Genomic DNA, 24,773 nt, shown 5'->3' on the forward strand with positions numbered 1-24,773 from the left:
TTGTTTTTGCTTTTGCTTTTGCTTTTGCTTTCGTTTGTTTTTTCCGTTTTTTTTTTGTATTTTACCTACAAGCTTTGCATAAGCAGCAGCGAAGCAGGGGCGGGGTTTTTTCGAGGGGGCTTGGACCATTACTCTTCATTTGTATGCCAGCGGGAGTGTGGGTGCGCTTTTTATTTCGCTTTTTTTGCGGAAAGAAAGTTACCCGACGGGAAAAAAGTGAGATGGACAGGGGGCAGCCGCCAATTAAATGTTTTGCTTTTGCCGCTTTATCGTTTTTGGCAATAGCGCAACAAGCCATGCGAAGTGTCACCGAAATACGACCGAAAACAATAAATAAGCACAAAGCAAGCAAAGTCGAGCAAAAAAGCGAGCGACCAGTTGCATTTCAATTGAAATGCCATTCAGTGCGTTCCAAACTGTGCGGGCGTGGGGAGAAATAACTAACAACAACTAATTCTAAACTATTTTAAAGTTCGATGCTCGCTTGACAACATAAGAATGAACTTCAAATAGATTAAAATACTGCTTGAGTTAAAATCAGGCTTTACGCTTACCTACACTTCGAAATGTAAGCCATTTTAATGAAATATTAAGGCAACATGTACCATAGTCCGGAAAATATGTTATTACTTAGCTTTTATTATTAAAAATACATATACAGAAATTCTGCCTAGCCCGCATTGCACTTGTTGCTGTGTGACCTGTGACCTGCGCTGCCTCCTCGAACCAATTAGCCAGCACTCATACGCCCTGTTGCATGCATAAACAGCACTCCGAACCAAGGACTAGGGGTGGGCAAATGGACGGCGAAAGAGCAACAGAAATATCAACTTTCTGCGGCTTAAGCATACACGTATGCACAGCATTACACAGTGGAAAAAGTAGACATTAGTTCATGGCATCGTTGTGTCATATGGTACAATACAAACAAAGTATACTTTCAGTAAATTTACCATTTAATTGAACTATGTTACCATATATTTTCAACTTGGGGCATGTTTTCCTAAATTCGTATTCTCTCAGTGCAAGTACATAAAAAAACTCATGGGCCCCGGTGTGGCTGGCGTGGCCAGGTGCAAATTGAGCTCACCTGGTGCTCAAAGTTGACTTTGTGTCAACTGATAACACACGATGGCAAAAGTGTCCAAGTGGGGGGCTAAGGACCACAAGGACACGGCCGACGTGTCGCCAAGTGCCACCAAAAGCGGCCGGACACTAGGGTAATTAGCCGGACTGAACAGAGTCGTGGTCAGGTGTCAACTTGGCATAAAGACTTGGCCCAAAGGCAGGACTTGATTGTAAGTTGAATAACAGAGGAGTCCGAAAAAATTGAGACGACTAAAATAAATAAGTGAAAAAGAATATATAAAAATAGATATATGTGACAATTACGTAAAAAAAAGAAAGTAAGCTAGATACCCTTGCAATCATCACAATCACAATTTTCAGCAAGCCAATTTTTTGAAAAATTTAAAAAGGGGTTCTATAATAAAAATTAAAAAAATATCGACAACAAAATAAAAAAATTTCTAATGATAATTAATGTATTTTTCTTTTATAATCTTATTTTAGGTCATGGCTGTGGCGAAGAACAGCCAGGTTTAAATTGTGGAAATTTTTCATAAAAAAAATGAATAGTAGCACTTTTGAAACCAATTGGAATATCTTAAAAAAAAAAAAAACCAGCCAAATAAAAAGTAAAATATTTTACAGCCTGCTTGAATATTCTGCCCAAGAGTGTGTGCCCAAGCCATTGGATATTCTACCGCGACTGTGTCCTCCGCCTTGTCCTTTTTGACGGCGACTGTTTGCTCGTGTGGACCCGAACCGAGAGCCGAACTCTACGGCTTCGTGCGGCAGCATCATTTTCAATTTCCATGTGGCTCTGGCGGCCACTAGTCGCCGGATGGGGCGTCTCAGTTCGCTTTTGTGTCGCCTTGTGGCAGGTCGCCTCCGCTGTCGGCTACTTGATATTCGATATCTTCGCTGCCGTCGCTCATACGCCCCGTTGGCCCGGTACGGAAAGTGCGCCAACTTTGAGCCGAACATTTGAAAGTGCAGAAAGCAGAAAGGACAGGATAGGCGTTGTCCGGCCTCCTTGAAGGTGAGCGATTGTCATCCTCCAACCGCCATTCACCATTCACCAGTCACCATTCGCCATCCCCTGCGATCCCCACAAGCAATTCATTATTTATAGGCAGCGTGTCTCTTTTGCGGCGTAAACACTTTGCATAGTTAGTTAGGCCTACTCGCCGAGAGCCATTAACATGAATCCTTAATTTCATTACACTCTATTTGCGCTGGTCCATGAATACGTATTGTTGCAACAAAGATTCCACTCCTCATATGGCATTTTTATGAGTCCCCCGAGTGCCTTTGTCCTGTTTTGTCTTAGTTTTTGTTGACTTCTGTCATCACGTGTGGGTTAATCGTGCCAATGCCTTCGGTTTATGCCACCACACGCTTCGCATTACTTTGACATTTGATGGCAATATGGGGGCCTAGTTTTTGTGACCACAAATCAAAATCAAGGATTTATCAAGCAATCATAAAAAAGACAGTAAAAACGAGAGTATGCCATATTCTGGCTAAAAGGTTTTAAAAGAAGTAAATAAGTGAAATTAACTAAACACCTGACAAAATTAAGAATTTTACAAATAATTGTTTTCTACTCTTAGTAAAATAGGAAATAGATTTATTCGGAAGATCTTTTCCAAAAAGAAAAATTATAATTTACAATTCTTTTTCAACAATTTTCCAATTTCCTTCTCAAATGAATAAATGACTACATTAAAAACACATTTGCATTTCGATTTTCCAGTTCATAAAAACACAAAAGCTTACCACCTCAGCACCTACGCATAGTGCAATTTCGGTGTTTTAATATTCATGGGAACACACTTCACTTGATTTTGTCGCTGTCAGCGGTTTGTTATTCCAAATGAACACACACAGTTTGTAAAAGAACCTCTTAAATGATTGTTAAAGGATTAGAGGTACAATTGATGGAAAATTCCTAGTAATTCAGACCGGCTAAGACAAACTGCAGCAGGGAGGCTGGCATTACTATCTGTGAATGCCAGCTGTACCACCTCGTTTGTTATTCTCCAAAATGGAGGAGACAATGGCATACGGGCCACGTGTCGTATACTTGATATGTATACCACATCGCTGCATTTTCTCATATTTCTCCTGGCACAATTGTCGGGGCTCTGTCAGCGTTTCGGTAATCAGCTAGGTAAAATGCAGCGCAGCTGACAATGCATTTGCCACGCCCCACGCCCCACGCCCATTACGCCCATCCCTTCCTGACTGATTGGCTTCAATGCTGGATGAAAGAGCTGCAAAATGGCGATTCAATCATCCGCACCAGCTATCTAAACGTGTGCGTCAGTCTGAAAAGGGCGTTTTAAAAATCCACGATGGTTCGGAAAATTCAGGAAGGTTCGGAAAATCAGAAAAACGCCGGAAAAGGTGTTGGCCACATCATGAAAAATGTATGATGCGTGTCGAGTGATTCAGGGCGCAAGCTGCTAACAAACGCATGCATAATTGAAAGTTGCAACGGCTGCAAGTGTCCGACAGCGGATGGAATCTTCGCAGGAACCTCAAATAAATCAGTTTGCGCAGCTATGTTAAGGAAAGTCAAAACCCAAACATCCAAAACTTCCAAAAACATTCTTCAAATAATATTCTTAAAACAAGCAACTATCTCGGGTTATGTTATGGTAAGGTAGTATGTAATAAAATTTAATTTAATTTTCCATTTCTTGCACTCAAATGAGTACAACAAAGTTAATTGTATTAAACCAAAACATATGCTTTGTGTAGGCTTTAAAATATGCTTTTTGATATTTATGCGTAGTATGTATTTTTGAACAGAATATGTTTAACAGTGATTAAAAAAACCTTTTGTTCAACTACCAAGTGAAGCAGAAACTTTTTCATTTGCACAACTGGTTGTCAGCTATAGGAGAAAGAGCTATGCAAGCCCACTGTCATTCGGACACTCCTCCCATATTTTTTTTAACAACTTTCTGCGTTGTTTGTCCGCTTCTATAAAAATGTAAAATGGGAACAAGTGCCTCGCAAAAAGGGCAATAAATCTAACGATAATTTGATACGCCGCGTTTTACGATGCTTTCGGCAATGCGACCCGGTCGCGTGGTAACCCCCTTGGCCATCAGGAGGTTAATGCCCCAATCGGGTTGTCAGCGTTGTTAAGTGGAGGAGCCCTTCGCCCCCAATGCAAACAAAGCCCAAAGACGAGGGCACTAAGCCCTGAGCGCGGAGCTCAAGCTAAGCCAATTAAATTGGACGTCGGACTCTTAACTGTTGCATATCTTTAGGGGCTTCTATGGGGAATCGTGGGCAAACAGGGGTTAAGCGGGGGTGCAGTTACTGCCAATTGCTCGGAGTAATTCCCCGACGTCGCGTATTAAAGAAAACAATTTGTTTTTCATTTCTGACGGTCGGTATCGCTGCGAGGTAATCAATTTTTGGGGGCTAAACGTCTAAAGAGTTTAAAGGTTTATTTGGAAATATGAATAGATTGTATTATTATTATTTGTCAGTTTACTTTGCTTCTAAATAAATTTATGATGGCACATTAAACGGCATAAAAAAAACTACCAATAAACAAACTCGTCCTTGTCCTTGGAAATTACTTAAGCCATGTCAGAATTACATTGCTGACTGACGTTTGATTGCGTTTTTTGATCGGCCCTTTCGAATGCCCTTCAGTTGGGAAAAATAATGCCGGTCCCATCGGTGGCAGTTGTAAGTCATTTGCAATTTTCTGGGGGAAATCTCTAGTTGATTGAAGTTTCCGCGGGGCAAGTCATCTTTTTCCGGCTCTTCTCAGTGCTTTTGAGTTTTCTACCATTTAAGGCTTTTCTCAAAGGGCGACATCATTCTATTCTTTGCAGGCTCTCCGCCGCCCAAGGAATTTCCCTCGCTTTTCCTCAGCTCTTTTCACGGTTAAATGTCGCATGCTTCCCATTCCTTGACGGATTTTCCTCGAAGTCTGTTAAGATGCATTTTTCAAGCTTTCACTTTTTGGAATGCCCAGCAACCTTTCTTTAAGTTCATTATTATAGAAGATCACAGAATAAAGTACACCAGTTGGATTCAAATTTTTTGCAGTAAATTAAAAAAAAAACAATTTTTTTTAACCCTTCAACTGCATTCATGAACATGTTTAATAATATGTATTGCGAATACCGGTCACGTACTCGACTGAAAGTAGTTTGCCTCTTCGCCCCGCTTTAATTGTGAGTCAGTCGTGGAAAATCAGCGGTAAAAGTTAACTAAAAGCGTCTGTTTTTTTTTTCCTGCTGTTCTCCCCAAAATTTGACTGCATTTTCCCCGCGTTTAAATGTGCGCCATTCGTGAATTGTTTCCCAATCAGCGAAGGATGTAACAGCGCAAGAGAGCTGGGAAATAGTTGGGCAAATTGTTCATCCCCTTCCACGCCAAAACTACTTTCCCTTCTCCCCCGCCCCAATTTGTATTACTTTCACCATCCGGGAGTCCCCGAAGTGGAGTACATGTTTCCTCAATTATGCCATCGCCACTGCAACAGGCGCTGGCCGACCTTGTTCCAGGCAAACGCCTCCTCCCTCTGCCACGCCCCCTTTTACATTTTGAACTCGTCAAACTCGAATAGACAACGTCGAGCTCCCTGAAATTCATTAAGTACTTTAAATATGCATGAACATAATTTGAATCTGCAACTGTCGGCGAGGACAAGCTGCTGTCCTGCTAATTGAAAGTGAATTTCACACTGGGAATTTCTTAAGATCTTACCTAATTTAATATAAAATTTAAACTAATACTTAGGCTTAACCAAATTTTCGTTTTTAATGCTTTCCAGATTCTCTAATATTTTAAAATTATATTTACTTGATTTATTTCGCCACAGTTCTTTTTAGTGTTTGAATGGCATGAAGAAGTTTAATTTTTTGTCTAGACCATAATTACTCAAACAAAATTGAAAAAAATTGACATATTTATGCAAGTGGAGCAGGAAATTCTGTGCAAAAAACGTAAAAAAGATTAAGAAGTGAGCACCAGGAAGACGAGATTCTCCGCCTGCTCTTGGAAAAGTTTTACCTTCTCAGTTTTATGTTCCACATTTTCTTGCGTCTTTTCCACATTTTCCACAATTTCTGTTGCCACTTGTTGAGAGTCGTTAATTTATGATGATTGCGTAAAGAAAACTTTCGGCCGGCATGGCTAACTTTACAGCGTTTTCCTTTCCCTCTTTTTTTATTTTTTATTTTATCTAGGCCCTTGTTTTGGGTTGTCAAGGTTTTCTGGGCGGGCGTATTTTCACAGTTTCGGATTTTGCGAATCGACACGTGTTGGTTTTCCCATTTCCTCCATTTTCCAGCATCTATTATTAAGCCGCAATTTATTTCGCTTACAACTTTTTCGCTTAGTAAACAGTTGCCACAATAATAGGAAGGGGTTTAATGTCAGGGATGTGTTTTTAAAGGGGTTCTTATGAATTTTAAAATTCATTTCATTTCATTAAAGCAGCGTTTTGTTTTTAAAGGTATTTACTATTACCTTAAAAAGATATAATTTAAATAATTATAAACTGTAATAGGTTTCGAAGGCAATTGTCAAGATCCCTTCAAAACGCCACTGAAAATCCCGTATTAAAAGTGGGATAATGGGTCTTGAGCCCTGCATTCGGAGGCATCTGTGCAGAAACCTGCAGATAATGCAAAACAGAACAGAACGGAACAATATAAACAGGGTGGCACAAGAAGGGGGTGTCCCTGCGGTCGGGAAAATAAAATGGAAAAGTGCTGCCGGAGGTTCGGTGACAATGGAGGGACTTTCAGAGGGGGGAAGTCCTGTCTCTGTGATTCTAGACAGCTTTGTTAGCACTTGAGACGTCGTTAGACAGCGGCCAACCCCACAATAAAAATAATAGTTAGGACTTAAAAGCAGCCGGAGAAGTCTTTCAATTTCTGGTAAAAAGAAAAACAAGTACAAAAGCAGGAAAACGAAGAAAGGCAGGAAAGTCAACGGCGATTAAACATTTGAGGGACATTCTTCAACGTTTTATATTGCCATCTGCTGAAGAGCATTTATCTTATTTATGCAGTTATGCTGAAAAGTTACCTTAAATTTGATGTACTTATTACTGATGCGAAGTAAATGAAGTTTAGGTAATAACACCTGGCAGAATCGTTCTCTATGTGAACATTCAATTCGAAAGTGTCAGACTTGAGACAAGCGCAAAGTGAATATTCTCTATGAACACTTCTCGAAATTCTCCCATAAAGAATTCACGACAAGTGAAAGTGCTTGAGGCGAGCACAAAAAATAAAAGCGAATCATTTGCAGAAAGAAAGTGGGCTAAAATGTTCTGAAGGAGTCGGCAAACGGTATGAATCGCAAAGCAAACAGTATCCTTCGAGACGGGAGATAAGGACGCAGATTACGGATGCACAAGTGTGTGTGTGTGTGTGTGTGTCTGTGTGAGCCAGCTACGTTTTGACCCAATTGCTGAGCCGTTAAGACCTCTTGTAGATGGCTAAATCGAAAAAAGGGGCATACGCCCAGTTTGGAGCTCATTAAACAAAGTGAGACAAAGTGAAAGGCACTTGAGACACGCCTTATTGCAGCCAATGTATTCGATGGCCATCTCTGCTACCATATAAGCACCATACCTATATAGTCATGGGCTGGTCTCCGATTTATGTGGCTAATCAAAGCATAAATCATGACAGGCCCAAACTTTAATTGGCAATAATGTATTTATTCATTATAACAACTGTCGACGCCCCCCTGTTTATTGGCCGGAAAATCGCAAATATGTCCTGGCCAAACAAGAACGCACTGGTTTCTGGTTTCTGTTTGCCGCATGGCTGTGGCACGATTTTTGGGTGGCCAAAAAAATAAATGGAATTTTTGTCCAGCTCGTGAAAAGCTAAACAAATTGTTTAGCATATACAAATAAATATCGTTCAGTCCGTTAAAGAGATTTATAACACATGCAACGTTAAGTTTTGATACACAAATTATGCCGTACTAAATGAGTTTTGAAAACAATTAACTTTAAAGCACAATTTTGTAGCTTTATATTAAAAAAAAAAACTATCAGCCGAAAACTAAAAGTCAAACAGCTCTGGAACGAATGCCAAGACATATTTATGAATAATCCAAATGCCAAGGGTCGAAAATCACAGCTTAAAGCTTAAGTTTCTTTGGAAAGGGCAACAAATTCCTTTTGCCGCTCATGTAAAACTTGGCAATTTGTTTACTGCTGGCCGTGTCACCTGCTCACATGCATAAAGTGTGGCAGGTACTTGGTTTTGCTGTCAACAGAGCTTACTTACTAACCTTCTTACCTTTGCCGTATGCTGCCGTCTTTGGCTCGGCTCACAAATCCCGTTCAAAGTGTTGAAAAGCTGAGAATTCCGGAGAAGTTACTTCTCGTTCCTCCTTCGGAGAAGTGACTTCTCCTTCCGAAACTTTTTCTCTGCCATTCGTGTCTTACAATTCATTTGGCTGCTAATTGTTTGTCGAGCGTCTTTTGGCAGTTCTTTAGCTGGTTTCGCTCTCGAGGGCTCCAAGGAGTTCATTACTCAAGTTGCTTAAGTTGAAGTCGAGAGCCTTTAACTCTCTCCCAGTGACCCAAACAAATGGCAGTGCTTAAAACAGGATTTCTTTTAAATTTTTAATTTGTTTGCTGCTGGCAGATAAAGAGTAGGGGAGAAGTGGGGGTTGTGGGCATGGGTCGGTTGTGGGCACCCCTACGTATATCCTCACAAAATGAAGATTGAATTTTTTTGGTAATGTCATTCGCAAGCAATTACCCTATGTATGATTTATGCCAAATATCAAAGTAATCGAACGCGTTTGCTTTTTGAAATTAACGAATTGGTTTTTCTTGTGCTTGGAAAAGGTGGTGAAACTTTATTCAAAGATTTTCAAAAGTGTATCAATTAAAGTGAATCGATTAAAAAGGTAAGTGTAATGCATTTTTATTTAGTCAAGGCATTATACTAAATGGAACAATATCGATTTGAACCAAAAAATTTATGCAAACACATTTTTTAATTACTTCTTAAAATGACTGCGAAAGTTGGTTGTGGGCACCAAAATTGGGTGGGTTGTGGGCACCCGTTTTTTTTTTTTTTGGCAAATTTTTTTTATTACATACAATTTCTTGTAAAATTGTTTTCAAAATTTGTTTGGGACCCTCTAGAACGTTCTTGTAGAAATCTTAGGCTCTTGGAAAAGGATCCTCTCTCGCTGAGAGGGATTATCACTAAGATTTTCACACTTTATTCTTAATTTTTCGGCTTCCAGAATATTCGTAAGACATAGATTATCACTAAGAATTCCACGCTTTATTCTTTATATTTCGGCTTTCAGAATATTCGTGAAATAAATAAATTGTCATTTTGTTGATATTGGTTGCGGTTTTTTTCCATATTATTCCATTTGCAGCATTTTTTCCCAGGGTGCCCACAACCCCCCCAAAAAAAAATTTTAGCTAAAAATTACGATTTTACAAAAGTCCATATGAAATTTTTTCGCATGACAAAATCAAGTATGTTTCTTCATAATTAGTTAGCTTAGGTCTCTAGCTTTACACAGATACCCATATGTCCAAATAATATGCACTAGTTCGGTAATTATAAGCCAAAAACAAAACTATGCCCACAACCCCCACATCTCCCCTATCATTTGTAAGCTGTCGTAATTTTGCAGTTCTCGTTTGTGCACCATTACAAAATCAATCCCTTTAAAAAGATTGTATTTGAGTTTGTTGCTGAACAAATGGACCAAGAAAAATTCTATGTACACTGGTTTTAAGTAAACTTTTCTTACACGTCTCCCAGAATTATGGTCGCTTTGTAAGTTATCCCGAAATTTAGTTTAGCTTTCGCAGAAGTTGTGCACTCAGAATTCATAATTCACTTTCAAAACTACCGCATAATTCAGTGAAATTGTTGGTGTGACATTTGCAACTTTCCCTGGCCATTAGTTTGCTGCTGCTACTACTGCTATGCAGTTCATCCGAGTGTTGGTTTTGGCCAACTTGCCTCCCGAAAACTCCCAGAGTTTGCAGTGCAGCTGCAGCGCTGGATCTGTCTAATTAATTTCTGGCCACTCCCGGCTTCCATCTGCCGACCATTATTATCCTGTCCCACTGGGAACCCACTGTCCTGCCGTCCTGTTATCCTAAGCTGACATGGCCGATGTCCGTGCATGGGGCATAAATGTAATTACAGATTTCGGTACACATGACCCGACCGAAATAATGCGATTTTCGTGGCCCCAAAGGGCGTGCGACTGGCAAGGATGCTGATTTGGTCATATTCTCACTGATTAGCATATAAAATAATATGCTAAAAAAATAGTAAGCGAACGGTTTTGAAAGTTTATCTAATGCTGGGAAATAATTATCTAAATAGTTACCTAAAATAATTATCCCGGCGCTTATTTTGAACTTTGGCATCACTGTTTACCAGTTCAAAACTGCGGAAAGGGACAAGGGGTATGCAATTTTCCACAAACAAACACATGTGCGTGGGTGCAAGTTTAAAAGTTAATTAAAACACAATGCGACGTTTTGAAAATTCGAAATGGAAAGGGGAAGGTGCAAGTGGTATTAGGGGAAGTGAAAAGCTAGCTTATAAGAATGTGCTGGAAATCCACGACGATTTCTGGCAAATCTCAGTGCATTTTCCATTTTTTAAGGCGAGTGTTGAGACTTCTGCCAAAAGTTGCAATCATTTTAAGAAATGTGGAGTGGGGAAAAACGCCGCTGAGCTGGCAAATGTCACTTAAAAAGTTTTGTTTCATTTTTGGCTGGCGAAAATAATTTTTTCCATGGAAGCCCATAGTGTGCTTTTCAAGGTTTTTCAGGAAATTTATAATTGAAACAGACAGCAACGTGAGGAAAAGTGCATTGTTGCAATCGAAAGGTGGACGTTGGCCAAATATATTTAATTCAACGCACATGCCTGCAAAATGTTACTCGAGATGTCACATCGAACAGGTTGATTGGCAGACGAAAAAGTCCTTCGATCGGAAAATACACACACACACACACTAGCTGCTTAATTGCCCGAGGATATTATACAGACACGAAAGCGAAAAGCGTCAACAGAAGTTGGCCAGCAAAAAAAGTTTGGCCATAACATCAATCACACTAAACTTGGCTTAACTTCTTCACCTTCAGGTGAGAAATTCCCAGAGAAACGGCGAATGACAAAGTGTCACTCTTAAACAGCTAATTTCGCTGGAAAAATAACTAAGTTAAAGCGAGGAGCTGTAACTTGTGTAGAATGAATTTAAATGCAAAGTAACCCAGAACTTAGGGTAAGAATCCTCTGGCGATTTGCAACGGATAAAGCATAAAAGCTGGATAATCTTGTTTGAGATGACGCACCTGCTGCACCCCTTCCGGTTGCCATGCTTGCATCCTTGCAACGCTGCATCCCCGATGACCTTCAGCTACAACGTTTGACTTCCGGTTTGCCATTCCCTCCTTCCGGTTATCCGGTTTTTTTTTACCACCGTCACCGTCACCGCCTTTTACTGGATTCCCCGCCACTTTGACCTTGTCCAGGACGTGCAGTTGGCAAGTGGCTGCTATCTGGGTAACCGCTGCTATCCTGGCAACAATGTCCTGGCATCGGTTCCTGACAGTTAGTCAGTGTCAGGCCGTGATTCCGCCGCTCCTGCCCTTTTTGAGAGGCCGAAAGGTTCCGTGATTTATGCGGCCTTTTGCATATGTCGCTGCCACATGGAGGGACTCGGTCACGTCGAAACCGCTGCCAGGACATCCACACACATGGCGACGGCGACGGCGATGGCGATGGCGAAGGACGCGAGGAGCCGCAGATAGGCCAGCCGACCAGACATCTGGCTGCTGGTGGCTCTGGCTGCTTTAAGCCCTTATTTATGGCAACGTTTCAGTTACAGTCTCGGTCCTGTCCCAAAAAACGTCAGCCAACTTTAGCTTTCCATTGTGGAAAAGTGCGTGTCTCGTAAACAACAAACCCATTATAATAAACAAACTCCAGGCGCTCCTCCATCGAATACACAGAAAGTATAGAAATAGTTTGACAGCAAGAGTTTGTTTTAACTTGAATATGTTACCCATTCTAATAAATTTATTTTAAAAAAAAATGTAATTCTTTTAAATTGCAACTTCTTTAATAAATATTTAAATAGGGAAAATCGTAAGGCTTGGAACCTTAAAATTATTTAAACAATTTTTGCATTTTAAAAGTTTTCAAAATTCCTAATAAGAGTGCCTTTAAGGTAATAAATTATGGAAATATAGTATGTGTTAAAGTCATGTCTTAGGTAGTAAAAACATCTTATTTTTATTTCCGTGTATATGTGTGTTTTCCCTGCCTTTTCCCATCAACACAAAGTCGTGAAATGAGGAAAAGCGAGTGGGCCGCGTGAAGGAAACTTCACATCATTTTCGCGCTGACAAAACTTGGCCCGATGATGTTTTCTTTTTATAGCCAAACAACAAGGACAGCAAGTGACGTCAAAGTGCTGCTAAAACTGTGCGACAACGACATCCTGCAAATCACTTTGGCCAACAAGCGCCAGCCTTACCAAGTTTGTACCCGGTTGAACTAATTGATGAGGCCATTAAAAATTAAGAAATGGTTGGCACAAAACGCATTAAAAATGCAAGATGGGTTCCTTTAACTTGGTTTTCCTGCTATAAAAAACGAGTAATAGACAATAAAAAAGAATATATGTATTTATATTATGGGGTCGGTACATTTTCCGCCCTCCTGTTGCAATTTCTTTTAAGTTGGGTCAGTGTATTTGGTAACCCAGTAAGAAAATTAATAAAACGGGACCAAAAACGCCAGACGGTTGAGGAGTGAAAGGAAATTTTTGACGCAAAAGTCGTTGATTCTTGGGTGAAAGGAGGGTATGAGGTGATGTGAGAGTGAATGCCATTGCAGTTAAGACCCTTTGTCAGCCAGATAAATGACATGTTATTGAGTGACGCTGAGCTGCGTCGTGTTGAACTGGAAATGCGAATATTATCTATTGGCAGGAGCTTAAGACTAACTGGGAACAACTTTATTTAGAACAAGAAGGGAAGCTAGCTTCATTTGACATGTTGGAATTAACTTGAAGCGTTAAAACTCAAAGCGCAACTGCTTTGGATTCTAAACATTAATGGGCTTAAAACATGTTTTTCTAGAACTTTAATTTACCCCTAAGCAAACACAATCACAATGTCTTCAAAGTGCAAGGTGCTATGCCTGTTGCATTTTCCAACTGTTTGCCCAGCCATAATAACCCCTAAGTCCTGCCTCCTTCGTCCTTCGACGGCTGCTGTTTGCCTAACTGATTGCCGAGTGGAATGCGAAAGCGCAAACAATTGTTCAGCGTCAGCAAAATATACTGCTCAATACCCGATATAGCCGGCAGATCCGGAGGACACGGATATGCAGGATGCCTGCGATGGATAGATGGTCTTCACACCCAGAGCGAAGTAATGAATGTTTAGCCAAAGCGGCGGCGACGACAAACAAGAGAAATGAGTTCTCATGTACGGGGAAATCCTTAAGAAATCCTTTTCGATATTCTGAAGCATATTGGTGGATTCGCTCCTGAGTGTTATGAAAGCTATTAGCTTTGTGCAATTTATTTGTATTTATTTAATGCTCCCAAAAAGATTACAAAATCTCTTTGTTACATACATTAATTTAGTTCACAAGCACATTCCAACGTTTCTAATGGTCTGTTTTCATTAAAAAGTACGTCGAGATCTAAGCCAGCCACAAATGCATTTAAGCACATATTCCTCTGGTTTTCCACTGTTCAGCAAAGGCAGAAGAGCTTAAAAGGGGACGGAAGCTGAGAAAACCAAATACAGGGCCGAAAAATGTTCTGGTCGCCTGCTGTTTTGTTTGTTTATTTTGTGTTGGCCATGTGGAAAAGTTATGGGGCGCCGCGAGAGCTAAACACACGCACACACATTCTGGGATGGGAAAAAAGAGCTCAGGCCTCAAGGATTTGACGCTCAGTTGCCTGCGAAAACGGATGAAAAGGGCAAAAAGACGACCGGGCCTACATTAAATCGCATTTTCACCCAATTTCCCAATCATTTCGCCAGTGGATTTGTGGCCACAGCGGAAATCTATTACTTGTTCTGCCATCATCGATTGAAATGGATCTGCGGCCTTTAATCAGTGGTGCCTAATGAATATTGAAGAGCATGCTGGCGCACATCGCAATAAATGCACATATATTCCGCATTCTGTCCAAAACTTGATGCATGGCTCAAAAAAGAGCAAAAGTTAGAGGCCAAAAACAGAAAAACAATTTCACCCGAACTCTGTTGAGCCGAAAGGCGTTGTGGCCAAGTTGAATGCCATTAACTGAAGCCAGGAGCAAGTTTAGCAACGATTGTTTGGGCTGATGGGTTTGCAGCCAGAAGGGTTTGTGGTTTATGTGTTGAGCTCAGCATCCTGGAAGAAAAAATCTGACATTCAAGATAAATAAATTGTGGAAGTTAGAGAATTTTATTACAGAAACCATTTGTCTCTAACATATGCCGCATTAATTATCTTAAGGGAATACCCCTTTGTCCCACTTTTTTTCCACTTTTCTATTATCTATTATTATTGGAATTTGATGAGTTTGAAGGGCGAACCGAGTGGGTTTTTTGGTGGGTGGTGGCTGCGGTTTCGATCACTTTGCCGTTGGGCGGTGGGTGTAATTAAAGCCACGCCCCAAAGTAGGCTTTAATTTATGCTGATGCGGCAGCCGAGAAAATCAGAGAACTCATTAACGTGTGTGAATGAAGGGCTTCACGCCCACTATGAATGTGGAAGGCGGGGCAGCTGGTGTGCGTGAAGGTAATTTAAAGTGGAATATCGCCACACAGTCGCCTTTAATTTGATTTTCCCTGGCGACAATTCCATATCCTCCAATCTGCAACCGGAGACGGCAATTAGGCTGAAACGTGTCACCGAGAAAACTGGCTGTATGACTTAAATTGTTGGCCAAATGAAGTGGAAATGGCCGAGGCGAGACTCTCCTTTTCGAATTTTTCCTCAGGCGAAAGGCAAACACAACTGGCAATAAGGGATATATTATTATTTCATGAAGGGTTAAGTGTTTGCTCATGCCTTTCTGCTCGATTTTATAAGGGCTGTTGCAAAGAGCCACAGAAACCGAAATTCATTTAAAACTGTATAAATATTTAAATGTAATAAACTTGTTAAATTAAAAAATCACATTTGGGAATATATAATAATAATATTGCACAAGAATATATTTTTTATAAACTAAATGCGAAAACTCAATTGTGCAGAAATCTAGTAAGCCTGCGTATTTCAGCACCATTGATGATCTTTTATTCCAACTCATTTGCAATTCTGGTTAAATCAGAGGGCAAAAAGCAGAAGACCTCGGGCAACTGCAAATTGCATTTTCGAGTTACAATGGCTGACAGATACATTCACATCTCGTCCTGCCGGCATATTCAATTTCAATTTCCATTTAAATTTACATATACATTTCCATTTAAATGCATAAAATGCCAACCCAAAATTCCACATTAAAGGGCAGCTGTGCCACCTGTCCCGGAATTCTCCTGCCAAAAATCGGTATCTAGGTCATGCCCCTTAGCTTGTTTGGGGTTCCGCCCATTTTTTTGCCGGCTTGTGTTGCAATAAATTGCTTAAATATGAGCCCCTCTGACCACTTGGGGGAATTGAAAAGGAAGCGGAAATTTTTTGGGGGCTTGGCTGAGTGGGCTTTTGAAATGCACCGAAAGGAAAACATTTTTGGGCTAATAAGGTCTTACATATAAGAACATAATCATAATATGTAAATATTTAAAACTTTATGTTTTTAAAATAAGTTAATAAAATAAAAGAAGTAGTTATTTAATCCTAGCTTTAAGTCAATTTTGAACGTTAAAACCCAACACCATATTTTTAAAGTGCTTTTTTCTCAATTTGCCTGATTTGCTGGACTCTATTTTCTCCCATTTCGCATCATATTTCTAACAGCAAACTTTGCAGCCAAATCAATGCATTCTGGTTGATGACGTTAATCACTGTGAAATGCGGTCGGCAGCAGGGTTTTGTCCCGCTGTCATGGGAGTTGGCCCGCGGGGGTGGTGGGCGTAACAGAGGGCGTTGTTAATTGCGACAGTGGAACATAAATTCCGCAAAAAGCTGACAGCCAGCGAGGGGGATGGGATAAATGAAGCAGGGGATGGGGTTAATGCTTGCAATGAAAGGGAGCAGGCAAGATGACTTAGCACCCCGCTCAGCCGGAAATGCCCCCCATTTTTTTAACTTCCGCTTCGGCGCCCCCAAAAAGCCCGGGAATTCAAAGCAGCCTCGCTGAAGAGGAAGGCCATAGCCAAAGTCAAACAGAAAGCGTAGAACTAAACAAATAAAATGGCATAAAACTGGGGAAAAAGTCGGGGATTGCAGATGCTGTCATGCAAACAGAAATGATGTCAACAGACTTTTGTGTGTGTGTGTGTGTGTGTGCTGTCTGAAAATCTGCATTAAAAATGTCAAAAAATTGCCAGCCAAGGTTAAGAGGTGCGGTGAGAAAAGGGGATTCAAATGGGGTGCTCCAAGGTGTTAGACCTCAAATTACAGCAAATTTAAATGCTAATTTTTCGGTCAGTTGGTCCCGAACTCCTGCGAAATAAATATAAATTTCAATTTAAACATAATGTCCACACTAAGCTTGGTGCTGTATTTATTTACAGTTTCAAACAATAATTATGCATTTTTAAATGCCATGCCATGAACCAAAAACCATGCTAATTGGTATGATTAATTGTGAATCAGGATGGTAAATAAAAAACAAATTGTGCATAATGAGCAAATGCAGGCTGTAAATCACACGCAATTCATTTTTAATCACTCCAATTTAAACGATTAACATATTTGCGCCTGGAATTTTGTCAGGAATTTTAACTGTAAATGAAATACTTAAAATATTTAAGTGCCTTCAAAAAATATTATTAAAATCCTCTGAATGCAAAGTTGTCCAAACGCAGTTTCAAAGTCACGTTTTAAAGGCCAGACGGCTTGGCAGCCAGCCAACGCAGTTTGAGGGCCACTGGTGCGGAGCCAAGTGAAGTGAAGTGTAGTTGAATGATGTGGCCAAGTGCCAGGAGCGGTGACTAAACGGTTCAAGTCAATTTTTGGAAAAAAGCCGGGCCAAAGGAGGTCCAGGATGCGTGAGTCACCCGCCAGAGTTCGTCACAAATGAAAGGATGGGCCTTGATAAATGACTGCCAACTGCAGAGGCCACAGCAAATAATGGAATAAGCCGAACGGAATGATAAAGGATGATTTAAATGTTTCTCCTCTAGATAAGAAAAATATTCAAGGTATCAGATAAATTTAAAACATATTAAACATTTTAAAGGGTTTTAATGAAAGTTAAAACACAGCTGCTTTATTAGAAATTAATATTTAATGCAGTATGTACATTTATACAAATGAAAAAAAAGTTTTTTTTTTATTAATTTGTAGATTCAAGCGCGTTGCTCCATCCACAAGTTTCTTCCGTAGAGAGGAATTTCTGTCCGTGCGTGCGTCAAATTCTCTAGAGGCAAAGCCTCCACATAAACAGCTCCCAGCTGAGCCTCAGCCTTCGATTCCGCTGGCCGCCGGCACTTTACTCCAATGTCCTGGACTCTGACGGGTCCATCGAACTTGGCCAGGTAGTAACGCACTTGCCATCCTGCTCCCAGATTTCTGGAATCCCGTGGCAGCTTAACATGAGCGCGGGGCAACAACTCGGTAAGAGGTGAAAGATAACCCCGTTGTGGAGCCTCAACATAGCCACTATAGTCACCGCAAAATAGATAAAACTCTGAATTATTATTTTTCTGCGGCGTCACTCGCACCAGCAAATCAAAGTCGGTGCCAGTGGCATCACCAATAATTTTATAGGCAAACCCAACGAGCAAAACTCCCAGTTGTAGATCAAAATTCGTGACGAAGAGACGGAAAGCTCGCTCGTAGTTGGTCACCAAAAGCGAACAGCCACCCGAGAAGGCCTCCTCGAAGTGGTGAACTGCATTCCTGTCCAGCGGCACCGAAGGCTGCAGCGATTGTCGCGACAGATTGAAAAAGGGTCGATCCTCGCCAGAAGCAACCAATCCCCGATCGTAACTCTTTCGACCGGAACCTACGCAAAAGTCCGTGAAAAAGGGCAGCGAACTGTAGGGATGCGTGGCCAAAGTGGGCCAAATGCGAGCCCACCACGACTCGTTTCTGGCCAAGAAGGCCGAGTTCACCTGCCCTTCGCCTTGTGGATTCTTGATGTTGTACCCAAATCGATTGAGGGTCTCGAAGGACCAGCCGGGTGCAAAGATGCCAGCCGAGAAGCCCTCGTCCGCAATGCGTTGCATGCTCTCCAGACTTTGGAATCCGCCCTTCCGACTCCGTCCGAAGACATCCAATCCCATGAAAACGCGATGCAGCGGCGACTGCTCCTTCTTCGCCTGCTGGGCACTGCGCTCCAAGTGTCCATCGTCCCAGGCGTAGTTAATCAGTGTTCCATGGCTGCGCCGGAAGAACTCCACGTTGCGGGAGTTCAACTCGTTCTGCCACAGCAGTTGGCCGCTCTCCGTAACGCTGTCGTACCAAAAGACGCGTCCATGGGGCACACGTGATTCCGTGGCGGAGGTCAGTTCCTGGACAAAGCGGCTAAAAAGACATTCAAACACATGAGGATTAATAGATAGGGCGAAGGGGATCTAATAAATAAATAACAAGAAAGGAAGCTAGCTTCGGCAAGCCGAAGCTTATATACCCTTGCAGTCATCAAACATATCGAACAAAATACATAAAGGCTAACAACATCGAAGCTATGACGACTTTTCTATTAATTTTCCATATTTTCGACTATTGTTCATATGGCAGCTATATGATATAGTCGTCCGATTTTGATGAAATTTTTTTCTCGGGTCAAGGGTAGTTCATAAAGTCGATGTTGTAAAAATCATGCTCGTGGAATAAAAAACAACAACGTTATGATTATTTTGCCATTATTTCTATATATATTTTTTGATCTTTCCTATGGCAGCTATATGATAGGGTTATTCGATTTTGATAAAATTTAATCCGAAATTTAATAACCGTTAGAAAACGCCATCTTGAAGAATTCAAGTCGATCTGATCAAAAACAACGGAGTAATAATTTTTTATCCTTTATTTTTTTGACCTCTTGTATGGGAGCTATCCGATATAGTCGGCCGATCCGGCTCGTTCCGACTTATATACTGCGTGCAATAACTACACATCTTTTGGGAAAGTTTCAGCAAGATAGCTTTAAAACTGAGAGACTAGTTTAGGCAGAAACGGACAGGAGGACAGACGGACAGACGGACAGACAGACAGACGGACAGACGGACAGACGGACAGACGGACAGACGGACAGACGTACAGACGTATTTCGACTCAGATCGTGATGCTGATCAAGAATATATATACTTTATGGGGTCTGAGGTGTCTCCTTCACTGCGTTGCAAACTTCTGGCCAAAATTATAATACCCTTTGCTTTGCAAGGGTATAAAAATACTAATAAGCAGGAGGGTTGCCGTATTAAAGTGATTGAATTTTGAAGCACAAGAGTCCTTTGCCTTTGTGTAAGTTAGCTCATTTGTTCCATTGACTTGTACAAAGTGCAAAATGTCAAACGCCATGTGGTGTGAAAAGCCAGTTTGGCTTTTGAAAGCTAATGATCGATGGAATTGGAAAAGCTGTTGATAAATTGGACAGCTGATATGAGACTAAAGTTTGCTCTTGCAACCAAGTGGGTTGCAAGAAAGATGAAGGAAATTGGTTAGCTGCCCAGTTTACTGACTGGCACAACTTGTGTTTAAATTTCAAAGCATGACAGGTAGACCGATTCTGATGAAGTGTTGATATGGTACTCACTAAAGATTGGGCATGTTGCGCTGGGGCACCTTCACCTCCACGTTGACCAGCCATCCTTCGAATCCGAAGTGCCCGCACAGGCGGGTTAGGGCCTCGACGGTCCTGCTAACACTTTCCTCTGTGGCCAGGACCTCATCAAGTCGTCCCTCTCCCTCCACAATGAACGTGCCCACCACCGGAACTCCGTGTCGATGGGCGGCATTGAGCCATCCGCTGGGCGGAATGGTCACGTATTCGTGACTGAAGTAGCAGAAGTAATCCACGGCTGACCAATGCACGAATCGATAGTCGTCGTACTTTTCCGAACTGTGAAAGTGCCTTTTAAAAAAATTAAAAACAATTAAAACTTGCGAAAGTTCGTCCCACATTGATTGGAAAACAATGTAATTTATAAATTAATTAGGAAAGTTTTCTTTAAGTTGCTTCAATTTGAGTTAATTATACATTATGTTATCTAAATTGTTTGTCACTTCTATTATAGAGAGTTATTCTTCTTCTTTTTTATATAACTAAGCATTCCCTATTTTCTAATAGCTCTCCAGTGTGAAATCTCACCGATCCTCGAGGTAATTGCCCATCATATCGTGGCAAACGAGCAGCTCCCTGCGATTATTCTCCGTCACGGGACGCCGTTGGCTGCCCACAAAGTCCACCTGGCGCTCCAAGTAGACCGCATCGGATCGAACTCTGGTGTCCAGCGGCTGGACAAAGTTTCGCCAGTCGATGTCCTTGCTGCGCACTCGAAACTCCCACAGCTGGCTATTGTCCTTGATGGCCTCCGCCTCCAGTTGTGCTGCAAGGGAGGGGGATATATAAAGACGACGCCGTCCAGACATATTAATATTTTGAGATTTTCCCGCTAATGCGAACAGTTCGAGGGTTAAGTTTAAAATGAGAACTTCTGAATGTGTGATGTGAACGAACTAAAGGAGTATTTCTAAAGCTATTTACATTGAGTTTTTATATCGAGAATTTGCGCAGCATCCGCAATCAAGTTGCAATTTGAAAAAAAGCTTAAGGCTGAACCACACAAGGAAAAATATTCTGCTCTATTGCTTTTATATTGAAGAAGCTTTATGATTTATGTGTTCCTTTTTAGATGACAAATTAAGTTTTGGCCATTTCGCTTGTCAATTCTGAATTTTATATAAAAATTTGTTTTGTCATATTAAAGGAGGTCAACATATTTTGTTAGGGAAACGCTCAATATTTTAATTGATACTAGATATGTTTGGAGTTATTCATGCATATTTTAGTGTCATTAAAGAGTCTCGTATAAATTTTCCGAATGAACACTTCAAGTTTTTCAATTTTCGCTCGCGGCACTTAACCCACTGAATGTGTCACGGTCAAGCTCTCAAACTGGGTTTATTTCCGCCAGATAAATTTAAGAGCGATTACACGCTATTGCAGCTGTTGTGCAAATTTCTACTTAAATTCGATAGTAATGCAACGCACATAATGCAATCAAATGGGCTGTGTACATAAATACTTATACTAATTACTAAATTCCTAAGTATTCAATAAAATCATATAGAAATAAATAAATTGCAGACGCAGCAGGTTTCCTAATTAAGCCATAATCAGAACGTGTACAAATATTGAAAGCCAGAATTTCCCGATGGCAGAAGACTGAGGAGAAAATAGCAATCTGAATGAGCTTGTGCTGCAGTTAACCAGAGGAGGGAAAGCCAGTCCATAAACACCCTAGAGCTCCCAGTTAATCAGAGTGAATGCGGTCGGCGGTTGGCTTTGGGGGATAAATGGGGTGAAATTAACCCATGGCTGCTGCAGTTGGCGCTTTTCAATTAGCCAAAGCAGCCCCCGGCAACGTCAACTGCACATAATGTGCGGTTAAATAATGGCCAAACGCTTAATATTCATTACCACGCAGTGAGTTTGCTTTAAAGTTTTCCCCTTTTTTTTCCTCTAAAAAAGGCGGAAACAAATAATTTCGTTATCGCCCTTATCGCTGGGTTGCCAAAAATGTCCAACTTTTTTACCCAATTTGAGTACGTGAGCCCCGAAAATTCCATTTCGAGTTTGGCATCTTTTGGTCTGAATTATTCAAGTCGAGAACCGAGTTAAAGCCACTTTACTAACGGGTTTTGGGCTGTGGGCCTGGTCAAAAGCGACCTTCGCACTCATTTCGATTGCAGTTGCAGTTTGTAAAATGTGCAGCAATGGAAACGGAAGGACGCTTCGTTTCCTGTTGTGTTTGCTATTGCACTGCGACAAAATATTTATACTCAAATGTATTTAAAAAAAATATGTATATAAGATTTTCTAACAACTTAACAGTTCAACTCTTAAAAATTACAACAATTATTTTTGTACGAAAACTGTATATCTTAGCTGTATTTTTTTCGGTGTATTTGGGCAAAACTTTTTGCAACTGAGGCAGAAATGGTAGGGAAAGTGCGCGTGGGGCGTTGCGTTTTCATGCAATTTGTGCCTGGGCGTAACTTTAATCTATCACGGATGCCAGGATATGGATTCTGGGCAGAAACATGCGGTGCATACGAATGAGGTAAATGTCTGGACACTATCTTCGGTCAGATATTGCGAAAGAGTGGGGAAAGGGGAGTGCATAAACGTTTCCAGATTGACACAATGGAGTATGCGGGTTATTTTAAATGGCTCCAATCCTTTTAAGGCAAGTACGTAAAAAGCTGTAATCTTAAGATAAGTTCAAATTTTTGAGTTTACAAAAATTAACGATAGCTTTAAAAATTGAATGCTCTACTTTTCTTTGTAGAATGAAAATTGCTTACCAGCGCAAATAATAAATATGCAGTTTTCAAGGCAAGCTTTTTACCGTTATCTTTTCGAGATAACCCATATACCAACATAAAGGGTTTGTGCGCGTTTTTATTATTCAAAGAGCAAGCGAGATGCGGATGGAAAAAGCAAAAACCGAAAATAAAAGGATATACCGCATCTACAGGTGTTCTTATCCTGGCAATTTTGCTGTTGCATTTTTAAATCAGCTATCTCTTTTTCGCTGGTGCAGTCTTTCCCCTTATCACTATCGTCTTTCCCTTCCACCTTCTTCTTCTTATTGGGAACAGCTTCGTCTTCTTCCGCTGCCGAAATGCCGGCACTTTTGTTGTTTTCTATGTCAATTTCGATTTTTTCCATCAGTTTGCTGGTGTTTTCCACTTGTTTGTGCTCCAAATTATCCATTTCGCACTTTATCACAATTAAATTTAAGATATAAACACACAAAGTTAAGCAGCAAAGTCAGAAAAACAATTTTACAGCTGGGTGCTGCTTCTTCATTGCCAGTGCTGTGAAATATAAAGAGCAGTGCTGCATAGCGCGTGCTTTAACCGCGTAAATTTGAATGCCAATAGAAACCCACGAAAAGCTTAATTAATGGTTTCCCCAATTTGCTTCCACTGCTTTTTTTTTTAGATCCCACTGGCGCCAATCAAGGACCTTCATGAATGCGAAATGCTGGCGGGCCCATAAATTGTAATTAAACAAGGGCAAGCAAACTGCAGCGAAAAGAAGACGAAAACGAAAACAAGCTGAAATAACCGAAATAGCTGCAAAAGCAACAAATTGCTCGTAAAACTTTTCTGGCTAGCGAGCCAAGCAGCGAAAAAAAGAAACAACAAAAAAAGAAACGCACATTTTTATTTATTAGTTGGCAGAAGTTTTCGCAAAATGCCAGCGGGTCGAGTGGCTGGGAAAGCCGGCTACTCCAATCACTACTACAATGGTGAGTTCTATTTTTAGAGTTGTCAGACCCCTTTATCACTGTTTTTTGTCCATTATCCCAATAACTATCATCACAATCCCCTGAAGATGACAGCTCAAAGCGCACAAATAAATTAAACGCAGTCAAGTGCACAACAAGTGATAAGAGCAAAAACCAATTTGCATTCAACAAGAAACAAATATAAAGTGAATAAGGGTGTAAATTAACCATTTTTCTCGTTAAGTAAAAATGAAAAAATAACACTTTCCATTTCCTTTTTTCTTTTAAGGTCGCTCCTATGTGGGCATCAACGAGGAGATCATGTGGGTGAGCATCGGAATGGGCGTGACCATAGTCCTCCTGATTACGATCGCCCTCTGCTACATCGCGCGGGAGAAGTGCCAGAAGAGGCAGAGGGAGTACTACGTGACCGCATAGTTGTTGTACGCGGCCTGCCAAACGACGAGGGAGCAGGGGAACCGGAATCCCCAGGACCTGGCCGGGATTCCCCAGCAGCCGGTTGCGGATCCACCAGGCAGTTTGGTCATGGAAATGGCGGATGGGGATGGAGAGTCGCGGGAGACACTCGATGCCGCGGGAGCCGGAGCCGGAGCCGGAGTGGAGGGCAGTCGTCCTCCAGGATCACATGCAGCCGTTACCGTCATTCATTGGACTGTGGTCGACATCTGCGGCGCACGCAGCTGGGGCTAACTAAACAATCGCAGGAAGAACGGAATACAAGACCACCCACAAGGCCGCAGAACCACACCCATTCCACCCTCAACTCAACCACCCAACCACCCACCACAACCACAATTGCTATGAAACCCACTTCGCTGCCCAAGGCAGCGATGAATGCGTTTAACGTTTTTTTTTTCGGTGTCACCTACGAAACTTGTTGTAAGCATATATATATATTATATACTTAGAGAAAGTTACTTTAAATACAAAACATGTTACTGAATTTGCCAAAATATAAAATATATTAATATACAATATTAAAAACGCAGCGGAGATTGTTTTCTCCAGTGTGTTTGTTTGCCAGCAGTAAAAGCAATTTAATTCAAATTTCGCGCTCAATCACATTTTCCAAACTATCTGGCAACTCCGTGGA

The 24,773-nt window shown here is 41.1% G+C and overlaps 3 protein-coding genes across 4 annotated transcripts; 2 read left to right on the forward strand and 1 right to left on the reverse strand.

Moving 5' to 3' along the window:
• Window positions 1-1,949: 1,949 nt before the first annotated feature.
• LOC108098108 lies at window positions 1,950-24,102 on the forward strand. The gene is made up of 3 exons (XM_017200823.2): window positions 1,950-2,104; window positions 23,371-23,680; window positions 23,949-24,102. Exons 2-3 carry the CDS (start codon window positions 23,626-23,628, stop codon window positions 24,095-24,097), a joined length of 204 nt encoding a protein of 67 aa, XP_017056312.1. The 5' UTR covers window positions 1,950-2,104; window positions 23,371-23,625; the 3' UTR covers window positions 24,098-24,102.
• Window positions 17,428-23,228, reverse strand: LOC108098107 (cytosolic endo-beta-N-acetylglucosaminidase). 2 transcript variants are annotated; one of them, XM_017200821.2, is made up of 4 exons: window positions 22,890-23,228; window positions 20,509-20,746; window positions 19,954-20,271; window positions 17,428-18,719 (listed from the first exon to the last, which is right to left on the reverse strand). In XM_017200821.2, the coding sequence occupies exons 1-4, from the start codon at window positions 23,137-23,139 to the stop codon at window positions 17,540-17,542; spliced, it is 1,986 nt and encodes a 661-aa protein (XP_017056310.1). In that variant the 5' UTR covers window positions 23,140-23,228; the 3' UTR covers window positions 17,428-17,539. The 2 variants fall into 2 exon arrangements, with proteins under 2 accessions (XP_017056310.1, XP_017056311.1); XM_017200822.2 differs by lacking the exon at window positions 22,890-23,228 and adding an exon at window positions 22,728-22,875.
• LOC122319716 lies at window positions 24,099-24,623 on the forward strand. Its single transcript, XM_043207315.1, has one exon. It carries the CDS (start codon window positions 24,206-24,208, stop codon window positions 24,368-24,370), a length of 165 nt encoding a protein of 54 aa, XP_043063250.1. The 5' UTR covers window positions 24,099-24,205; the 3' UTR covers window positions 24,371-24,623.
• The last annotated feature ends 150 nt before the right edge of the window (window positions 24,624-24,773 follow it).

Source organism: Drosophila ficusphila, unplaced genomic scaffold (assembly GCF_018152265.1).
Source record: "Drosophila ficusphila isolate 14025-0441.05 unplaced genomic scaffold, ASM1815226v1 contig_197, whole genome shotgun sequence".
Taxonomy (NCBI): domain Eukaryota; kingdom Metazoa; phylum Arthropoda; class Insecta; order Diptera; family Drosophilidae; genus Drosophila; species Drosophila ficusphila.